The following is a 10,217-nucleotide window of genomic DNA, read 5'->3' as shown; positions in this document are numbered from 1 at the left end:
TATCCGGGGTTGAGCTTCCTGGGTCGGGAGGTGACGGCTGAAGCCCGAGTGATCAGGGCATCCCGCCTCCCCAAAGGGAAGAGCCGCAGCTGCTGCTGCTGCTGCTCCTCCTTCGGAGCCGTCGGCGACCCCTCGTAGGCGGGCAGCGGGGCTTACAGACAGCTGCAAATCCCAGAGCAGCAGCGGCAGCGGCTGTGCTCACCAACAGCTGGAGACTCCGGAGCTTAGAAGTTTGGACAATTAGAAGGAAAAAACCAGGTTCTCTCCGGTGGGAGAAGAGGAATTGCTGGGAAGGAGCAGCCAGGGGACGGAGGCAAAGCTGGAAGCCGGCTGACTTCCTCGTGAGTGAGTCCTCTTGAATTCAGGAGTGAAAAGTAGAGTATCCTGGAGAACTCCTTGCAGGATCCGGCCACTCGCCTCCTCATCCTGAGTTCCTCCGGCGGCCAGCCGTGCCCCTTCTGGGAATGCCTGAGCGGCAGGTCAAAGGAACCCTTTTTTTTCTTGCTGGAAGTCCTTTGTGACTGATTTCAGAGGTAGCTTGCCTTTGGATATGGAAGGTCTACACCGCCAGCCTGAGAGGGAGGCATTGATAACCTTCCATCTTCCATTCTACCTTAGTCACTTCTTGTGGGTGTGAATGCTGTAAGTTGATTATACACTGTGTGGAAAAAAATGCTCCATTTCATTGGCCTTCCAAGCCCTTTGGCCTTTACAGTTCCTGGGGTTTCTCCGTTTCTCCTATATGGGCAGCTTTCTTAGGACCTATAGCAAAGGTTTGTTTACTGCTAGGAAGCATCATGCATTGCTATAGCTTGCTTTTCTTCCTCCAATTACTCTGCCAATCAGCTTTTCCCTAGTGGGTGCCTTTCAGAAGAGTTGAGCTTGCAATGGGTCTGCACAGCAAGCTTAAACCTGGTCAACCAAAAACTACCATCAGCATTGGTACATGTTCAGCTTGGCTAATTTTAGCCATGATCAGTTTGGGGATGGATTAATAGGTTGTGCCAACCCAGCTCATTTGTTGGTGGTTGAATGTATTCTCTACACGCAGAAAATTAAATTACATTTATTATGCTGTCCAACTTGCAGTCTGAGGTGATTCTCAGCGGCTTACAGTATAATAAAACATACAGCTGTAAAACAATAAATATAAAAATAGATTAAAGTGATAAAAGATTAAAACAAACTAAAAAAACAACCACGTTGATTTGAATTCCCATCCACACAGGCAGAGGAGAATTTAGTGAAATGCTGGATGGTGCCCTCTTGGAAAAGCTGCTATACTAATCCCCGTCTCTGCAATTAATAGGCCACTAGCTTAAAATCAGTTAAGGAAAGAAAAAAGGCCAACCAATTACATGGCATGTACAGCTGACTAAACATGACATGCCAAGCCATAAGCTGGATAGGGTCCACATGCAAAGCCACGTGTGGCTGGGTACTTTATGCTTCAGGATATTGTGTAAACAAAGGCAACAGGGTTAGTTTATGAACCATAATTGGGAGGTGTGTGGACACAGTCATAAAGGGTTTTGTCCAGTTGCACTTCAGTGTGCTGTGTACAGGTAGTGCTCAACTTACAACCGTTTATTTAACGATCATTCCCAGTTACAATGCCACTGAAAAAAGTGACGTGACAGGTTTTCACACTTATGACCATTGCAGCATCCCCATGGTCATGTGATCCAAATTTCAAGGACTTGGCAACTGGCATTAATTTGCAATGATTGCAGCATCCCGAGCCTTGTGATTATCACTTGTGACCTTGCCAGCCAGCTTTTGTCAAGCAAAATGAAAGAGGGGAAGGTGGATTGCTAATGGCCACACTTGACAACTGTGGCAAAAAGCTCATTAAAAAATCAGGTGTGACTCGGTTAACACCCAACTTGCTTAGCAACGGAAATTCCGGCCTTAATTGTGATCATGTTGAGGAGTGCTTGTAAACATAATCCCTCTATTTCAGGCCTGCAGGCCGGATGCATCGTAGCGAAACCGCGCCCACCCCATTGCTGGCAACCGCAAAAAAGTCACGATACGTCGTGACACGTCACGTGATGTTGTGAGTTTGACACCCCCTGCTCTATTTGATTTGGTAAGCAAAGGTTCATCAAAATATGGCCTCATGCAGCATAAGGAACTCAGTTATCCATTGTAATCTGCAAGAGTAAGGCTAGCTTTACCAGTGTTTTAATAGCGTGCCCCAGGGCTTCATTTTTGCTCTTATTTCCTTATGGAAGAGAAAGTCCATTTGTACTCAGGCTTTCTGTTGTCTGGGAGCAAAATCCTGCCACTTGTGACCCCTGTAGTCCAAATCTTGAAGTTCCTAGTCTTCGGCTGCGTGACCCAATCATAACACAACACTGTGTAACACAACAGGCTTCTCTCTGTCCTGCCACTTGGCTCAGTATGCAGGATGTTGTCGTTTCAGGGGTTGGTCATTTGATATTCACAGAAGCACCTGATCCCCAACGCCATGCAGGAAAACTATGAGAACGTGATCTCATTGGGTGAGTAGTTTGTCATCCACCAGGGTGTTGCTATGCCGTCTCTCTTGACACTGCTCCTGGCTTTAATCCATTGCTGCAATTTCCACCCAACAGTTGAGTTTTGGAAGTGGCCAGACTCTTTCCTTATCTAAAGGAAATAGATAAGCCATGCGTCACATTTCCGGGAGGGGAGGAGGTCTTGGGTTGATTGAATGATGCAGTACAGTAGGTGAGACTTGGTTTATTGGTGGGGAGATTTTTATTAAATTGTGATATGCCTATCTCTTTATGGCCACAATCCTGGTTGGAAGAGACTCCGAGGGCTGCCAAAGGTAGCCAGATATGTTGTTGGGCTGTCCCATGAGGTGACACAAAAGTGACACTTCCTGTGGACACCCTTGCTTGAGGCTGAAGGGACCCATCTCTGATCTAAACGCTAATATTATTTGGTCTGCATTGCCATAACCCTGGAGCTTCACAGAATAAAGTTCTTCCTGCCTTCCGCTATCTACTCTTTTAGCTAGGAACCGCCAGGACTTGAACTCGGGATTGCTTGCATGTAAAATCTTTGAACTCACTGAAATCTGAAGTGGGTATCTTAATGGTTGTGGAACCAATGCAGAATAGGATTAGGGCGCTGGACCAGGTTTTCAAAATTCCCACTCCATCATGGGGCTCACTGGCTGTCCTTTAGCCAGTCCCTCTTTCTTTCCAACCAGTCTCACAGATTCATTACTGTAGGCATCAAATGAAGGGAATATCTCATGTCTGCCTCCTTGGCGTGGTGTGCCTTGATGTCTTCTGACCTGCAACCTCCATTTCTCCCACCTGCAGCGGAGGAAATAGCAATCAGTTGGCCTAGGATAACTGCCTTTGCTGAAACTCACAGAAGAAGAGGACTGGGGCCTGGTAGGTCTGCAGGGAGGTTCAAGTGTCTCCCTATCTCTGAATAAATGCTCAAATTCCCTGGAACCCAAATCCCTCTATCCCTTATAAACAGGGGTCTTCAAACTTGGCCCTTTTATGACTTGTGGACTTCAACTCCCAGAATTCCTCAGCCAGCATGCCTGGCTGAGGAATTCTGGCAGTTGAAGTCCACAAAGTCACAGAAGGGCCAGGTTTGAAGACCCCTGCCCTATAATTAGAGTAGTGGTTAAGGCACTAAGCTAGAAACCAGGTGACTGTGAGTTCTAGTTCTACCTTAAGGCACGAAAGTCAGCTGGTGACTTTGTGCCAGTCAAACACTCTCTCAGCCCAACTGATTTCACAAACTGGTCGTTGAGGGGCAAAATAGGAGGAAGAATGAGTATTAGGTATGTTCACTGCTTTGAGTTATTTATAAAAAATAATAAGGAAGGGATGTATTTTACCCTGAGATTACTATCCTAGGTTAAGGCCATTTCTGGATTTTATTCTTGGAAAAGCAACTTTTTTCCCCAGTCATATTTTTTTGTAATGCCATGAAGAGCTTTCGCCTCACAAACATCTGTCAGCCACATGGACGTTGTGGGAGGAAAGGCAGTGTGCAAACGCAAATTGTATGACTGCAGCCATCAGCGGATTGCAACAGCAGTTAGGTCAGAAAAGTTTTTCTGAACTCCAGGCCCTTCAGGCATACTGACTTGCGACTTCCACAATTCTCATCCTGCACAACCCTTGGATGCTCGGGTGAGAATTACTGGAGTTGTCGTCTGCCACATTTGGAAAACATCAGGTGGAAGAGGCTGTACTAATTTGATGGGCAAGGATCTTGCCCCTCGGCATCCTGTTGCTCTTGTATTTGGCTGACATTTGGAAATAAGGTCTGCTAACCTTTGTAGCTGTGTCTCTATAGACAACTTTATACCCATAGCATTTTCCCCCCTTCCCTTCAGTCGTCTCCAATTCTTGCAGACTGCAGTTTTCTTGGCAAGGTTGTTCAGGAGTGGTTTGCCATTGCCTCCTTCCTGCGGCTGAGGGAAAGTGACTGGCCCAGGGTTGCCCACTTAGCTTTGTGCCTTAGGTGGGACTAGAACTCACAGTCCCCAGTTTCTAGCCTGTCGCCTTCACCACTACGTGAAACAGGCGCTCTATCCAAAGCATAAGTCCATTCATAATAACCATGCTCTGAAAAGCTTTTCTGGCTGATTCGTACACGAAGCAGCCATTAAGGCATTAGGGCAGTTCAGCACTTTTTCCCTACCTGGAGCGGTTGGCAAAGCTACGCGGGAACTCCCTGTTTGCATTGTGTCTCTGTGGTGCAGTCATGGAGTCTGAACGGAGCCAAGCACCGCAGGCCCAGATGCAGAGCCAAGCAGCTGGCCCAAGCGAAAGCGGACTCAATGCTGACCTCCGTCGCCAGCTGGGCTTCATCCTGCAGACGGCTGGCCGGAGCCAAGTGGAGAAGATGCTGCGGGAGCTGGTGAAAGAGCAGAGCCAGGAAGGGAAGCAGAGAGCAAGGAAGAAGGCACCTAACAGCCTCAAGGATGAAGGTGAGCTGGCCTCCTTGCAGGAACTGTGGGGATGCTGAGAATGAAGGGGAATTTACGCTGTGTGTGCAAAATAACAGGAGAAGCATCTGCAGAGGGAGTCAAGCTGGAACAGATTAGGTGAAACATGGCTTAATAGCCATAACTGTGTGAGGGATCTTGGAGTCCTAATGGATAAAAGCTAAAGGTAAAGCTTCCCCCGCACATGCGTGCTAGTCGTTTCCGACTCTAGGGGCCGGTGCTCATCTCCGTTTCAAAGCCAAAGAGCCAGCGCTTGTCCGAGGACGTCTCCGTGGTCATGTGGCCGGCATGACTAGACGCCAAAGGCGCACGGAACGCTGTTACCTTCCCACCGTAGTGGTCCCTATTTTTCTACTTGCATTTTTACGTGCTTTCGAACTGCTAGGTTGGCAGAAGCTGGGACGAGTAACAGGCGCTCACTCTGCTACGCGGCACTCGGGATTCGACCCGCCAGACTGCCGACCTTCTGATCGACAAACTCAGCGTCCTAACCCACTGAGCCACCGCATCCCCTCCTAATAGATAATTATTAATAATAATAGTAATAATAAAAATACTTTGCAAAATACATCAAGAAATTGCAGCTTCCTGCAATAACTCCAGCAAAGCTACAAAAAACTGCGCTACTCAGAACATCTTACATTTTAAGGAGATACCTGGTTGATATCTAGGATGCTGGCAGCAACCCGTGTCAACCATTAGTGCCAGTCAATTTGAGTGTTCAGTTGACTGAGTTTCATGTTTTATGAATAAAAGTTTTATAATAATATAATGACGATGACGATGATGTTGGAAGGGACCTTGGAGATCATCTAATCCAACCCCCTGCTCAGGCAGGAAACCCTATACCATTTCAGACAAATGGCTATCCAGTCTCTTCTTAAAAGCTTCCAGTGTTGGAGCACTCACAGCTTCTGGAGGCAAATTGTTCCACTAATTAATTGTTCTAACTGTCAGGAAATTTTCTCCTTAGTTGTAGGTTGCTTCTCTCCTTGATTAGTTTCCATCCGTTGCTTCTTGTCCTGCTTTCAGGCGCTTTGGAGAATAGCTTGACTCCCTCTTCTTTGTGGCAACCTGTGAGATACTGGAACACTGCTATCACGTTACCCCTCGTCCTTCTCTTCATTAAACTAGACATACCCAATTCCAGCAACTGTTCCTTATATGTTTTAGCCTCCAGACCCCTAATCATCTTTGTTGCTCTTCTCTGTACTCTTTTTAGAGTCAACAATGTGTGGCAGCAGCCAAAAAAGCCAACACAATCCTTGGCTACATTATCAGAGGGATAGACCAGTGGTGGGATTCAGCCAGTTCGCACCACTTCGGCAGAACCGGTAGCTAATTTTTTGTTGCCGAGGCCCAGAGTGGACTTCCAGAAGCGGCATCCACACAGAGAACTGGTTGTTCACCTATTTGAATCCCACCACTGGGATATACTCAAGATCACATGAAGTACTAGTACCTCTTTACAAGCCTTGAGACTCTTGAAAGAGTGCAGAAAAGAGCAACAAAGTTGATTAGGGGGCTGGAGGCTAAAACATATGTAGAACGCATCGCCTTTCCCTTTGCCCTTGGACAATTCAGGAGGTTAGAAGCCTGAACTGATAGAACTACCCCATTCTGGACTTTTAATTTTCTGGAGGATGGATTATTGCTAAATAAACAATTATACCAAGGGGGACAGCAGTGCCCATGGTCATGTGGACGGTGACAATGGGTGTTAGGGCAGCAATTCTTGGAATAAAAATTGGGATGTTGCAATCATCTTTCTATTTTTGAAAAACATCCTGAAATTGGTATGTATAAGTGTGAGAGAGTAAAAGACTTTTTTCCCCCCTGTAAAGCTTTGACTTTGAGCTGTGACTTTTGGAACAACCCCAGTGAGGAAGCCTGTGCTATATTCTCCATTCTGATGGAGAATATTGTCAGGTTTGAGAACTGCCTCCTGCTGTACCATCACTGCTTCAGGGCAGAACTAGTTATTTCTGGAGGAACTATGGAACAGATGAGCTAAGGGACCAGAGCAATGAGTAGGGTTTGAAGAAGGGACTGATCATGTTGTGTTGTGTTTCACTGGAATGCCTTTCGTCCCTTGTAGTTGGCTACATGGACTGGAGTAGGTAAAGGGAGTCCCTGCAGATTCTAATCCTCTGGTTGTAACTTGACTGTACAGGGTGGTGCTCATCTCCATTTCAAGGGCCATAGAGCCAGTGCTGTCTGGAGACATTTCTGTAGTCATGTGGCCACAGAACGCTGTTACCTTCCCACCAAAGTGGTACCTATTTATCTACTCGTATTTGCATGCTTTTGAACTCTAGGTTCACAGGAGCTAGGGTGATGACGAGAGCTCACCCTGTCATGCAATGCTTGGGTCTCAAACCTGGGCTGCCTACTTTCTCAACAACAAGCCCAGCATCTTAACTGCCAAGTCATCGCACCACCCTTGGACTAGGGTACCAAATCTGTGCTGAAAAAAAGCCACTAGATCAGTAGTGGCGAACCTATGGCACACGTGCCAGAGGTGGCACTCAGAGCCCTCTCTGTGGGCACGCACGCCATCGCCCCAGCTCCACGACCCCCTGTGGTCCTCGCCTCATCAGCAGCCACCCCAGAGGAGAGTTGCCCTGGGTGCAGCCTGCATGGAGTAGCGCAGTCAAGGACATGGCAGCCGGGCAGCAAGGACAAGACTCCGCCCTCGCACCCCATTGCATGCAGATGATGCTGCGGGGCGCGGACAGAGGGTGTGGCCGCCATAATGCTGCTGGACTGCCTGGGCGATCTGGTGTGGTGGGCCATGGAGGCGGTGGGTGGCCCTGCGGGCAGGAGAGGTGGGGGTGGGCCAGGGGCCAGGCGGTTTTGGGGCACTTGGTCTCTAAAAGGTTCGCCATCACTGCACTAGATGGTAGCACAGAACCCCAGAGATTATCCTTGCATGTGGCTAGTGGTGATCTGGATTTTTGCAGCCCTCTTTTGTATCTGGGGATGATGGAACTAATAGGTGGGCCACTCCCGAAGCCCTGAACTAATCATTTGGAGTTCCATTGGTCCTGCTTCTTCTTATCTTCCTATTTCTATTTCAGATGCTGGGGGGAATGAAGAAGAGCCACAGACAGAACAAGACTGTGTGGAGAAGGAGGCACCACCGTCAAGGAGGTCTACCAGCCCAGATGAGGCTTGTGCAAGCAGCAATTGGGGCCCGCAGGGCCTAGAGGACCAACAGCCTCTTCAAGACTCTGCTGTGCATCAGCAGGAAGGGAAGAATCCCGACAGCCACAGTCATCTGGAAAAGTCTGGGCTGTGTGGGGAGCGTGGGAAGAAAAGCACGAGTGGTAGTGGTCGAGGCCACGGCATGCCCACACCAGAAAAACCACACCAATGCACCAAGTGTGGACGTTGCTTCCGGCAACACTCCATCCTGGCTAAGCATCAGAAGATCCACACTGGGGAGAAGCCCTACCTGTGTGGGGCTTGTGGCAAGCGATTCAACCGCAGCTCCAACCTGGTGCAGCACCAGCGCGTGCACACAGGGGAGCGTCCCTTTCCTTGCACGGCCTGTGGCAAGGCTTTCACCCAGAAATCGGATCTGGAGCGTCATCAGCGGGTGCACACAGGGGAGCGGCCATACATTTGCCAGGAGTGTGGGAAATGCTTTTCTGTCAGCTCCCACCTTGACCGGCACAGGCGCACCCACCAGGACAACCCTCAGGAGCAGCCATTGGCCACCCCTCTAGTCCCTGCTACCCACTACTGTCCCGACTGTGGGAAATGTTTTGGACAACGCTCTGCTCTTTCTAAGCACCGCAAGACCCACTTGGGGGAGCGCCCTTACCCCTGCAGTGCCTGTGGCAAGCGGTTCAGCCGCAGTTCCAACCTGGCACAGCACCGGCGCACTCACACAGGGGAGCGCCCGTTCCCTTGTGCCGACTGTGGCAAGCGATTCATCCAGCGTTCTGACCTGGAGCGACACCAGCGGGTGCACACCGGGGAACGCCCCTATACCTGTGCCCAGTGCGGCCGGGGGTTTTCCGTGAGTTCCCATCTGGACCGGCACCAGAGAGTCCATCAAGCCTTCGCGGCAGCTGCAGCTGCCCATTGCTGCCCCGAACATGTTAAAGGGTTCCTGCTCAGCAGTGGGGCCAAGCAGACCTTGAAATACCAGCTGTACAGCGGCAAAGGACGTCTCACTCGCAGCAGCCATTGCTTGGACTGTGGGAAGAGCCTGAGCAAGCTTCCCACTCAGCCGCCGGGGCTTGTGGTGGAGAAGCCCTACAAGTGTGAGGGTTGTGGGAAGGCCTTTGCCCAGCGCTCAGCGTTGATGAAGCACCAGCGCATCCACACTGGCGAGAAGCCTTTCTCGTGCGGGGAGTGTGGCAAGGGCTTCATCCAGAAGTCAGATCTGACCATCCACCAGCGCATGCACACCGGGGAGAAGCCGTATCACTGTGACACCTGCGGCAAGTGCTTTAGTGTCAGTTCCAACTTGCTGACTCACCAGCGCACCCATCTGGGGGAGAAACCCTACGCCTGTGGGGAGTGTGGCAAGGCCTTCGTCCAGCGCTCGGAGCTGACCATCCACCAGCGCACACACACTGGGGAGAAGCCCTACAAATGCAGTCTCTGCAGCAAATGCTTCAGCCGCAGCTCTCACTTGAACCGTCACCGGCGCACCCATGGTGGCCAGAAGGACTCACCTGGTCCAGTCCCTTCCCCACTGCTTGCCCCCAACTCTCACAAGCCAGCCATTCCTCTGCCCACCTCCCTCTTCTCCACCTCCTATTCGTCTTCCAGCCCTGTCCCCCCCTTAACTGCCTTCCCTTCCTCGCCCTCCCCTCTTCCCTTTCCTGCTTTGGAGCTGCCTTGGACCCTCCCCTTCCCATCCCAGGGTTTTCCCCATCCAGCCTACGTGCCCCCTGCTCCAGACACAGCCCAGGCTTCTCTCATCAACTAATTTTTTCCCCCTTCCAGCCCCTTCTCCCCATGTCCTCCTTCACTTCCTTGTAGCTGCCCTCCCAAATTCTTTTTGGTTTTGCTTCTTCCTTCTCCCTCCCTGTGGATTGAGCTTCAGTCTCTATTCCCCTGCTCTGTTTTCACTGGCCACCCAGGATGAAGCCGGAAAGGAGAAGCAGGCAGAAATGGTGCGTGTGTGTGTGTGTGTGTGCACGCACGCGCGTCACAGTGAAGAAGGTTGCTCTAGGGCTGCATAACAGAGGGGCTCAACCCTTTCCTTCTTGTTGCCTTCTGC

At 50.1% G+C, this 10,217-nt stretch overlaps 1 protein-coding gene across 1 annotated transcript; it reads left to right on the top strand.

The window, feature by feature from the left end:
- Positions 1 to 514: 514 nt before the first annotated feature.
- On the top strand, positions 515 to 10,217 carry LOC308661478 (uncharacterized protein). Its single transcript, XM_081316411.1, has 6 exons — positions 515 to 642; positions 1,964 to 2,092; positions 2,429 to 2,507; positions 3,321 to 3,395; positions 4,730 to 4,957; positions 8,056 to 10,217. Exons 3-6 carry the CDS (start codon positions 2,474 to 2,476, stop codon positions 9,921 to 9,923), a joined length of 2,205 nt encoding a protein of 734 aa, XP_081172537.1. The 5' UTR covers positions 515 to 642; positions 1,964 to 2,092; positions 2,429 to 2,473; the 3' UTR covers positions 9,924 to 10,217.

The sequence above is a fragment of the Vipera berus genome (assembly GCF_964194415.1).
Source record: "Vipera berus genome assembly, chromosome: 2".
Classification (NCBI taxonomy): domain Eukaryota; kingdom Metazoa; phylum Chordata; class Lepidosauria; order Squamata; family Viperidae; genus Vipera; species Vipera berus.
This window is presented reverse-complemented; position numbering and strand designations above follow the sequence as displayed.

Coding starts and splice junctions, on each gene's coding strand:
- LOC308661478 (XM_081316411.1), top strand. CDS start 2,474: ATGCAGGAAAACTATGAGAACGTGATCTCATTGG. Junction 2,508..3,320: donor TGAGAACGTGATCTCATTGG/GTGAGTAGTTTG, acceptor TCCCACCTGCAG/CGGAGGAAATAGCAATCAGT. Junction 4,958..8,055: donor TAACAGCCTCAAGGATGAAG/GTGAGCTGGCCT, acceptor TTTCTATTTCAG/ATGCTGGGGGGAATGAAGAA.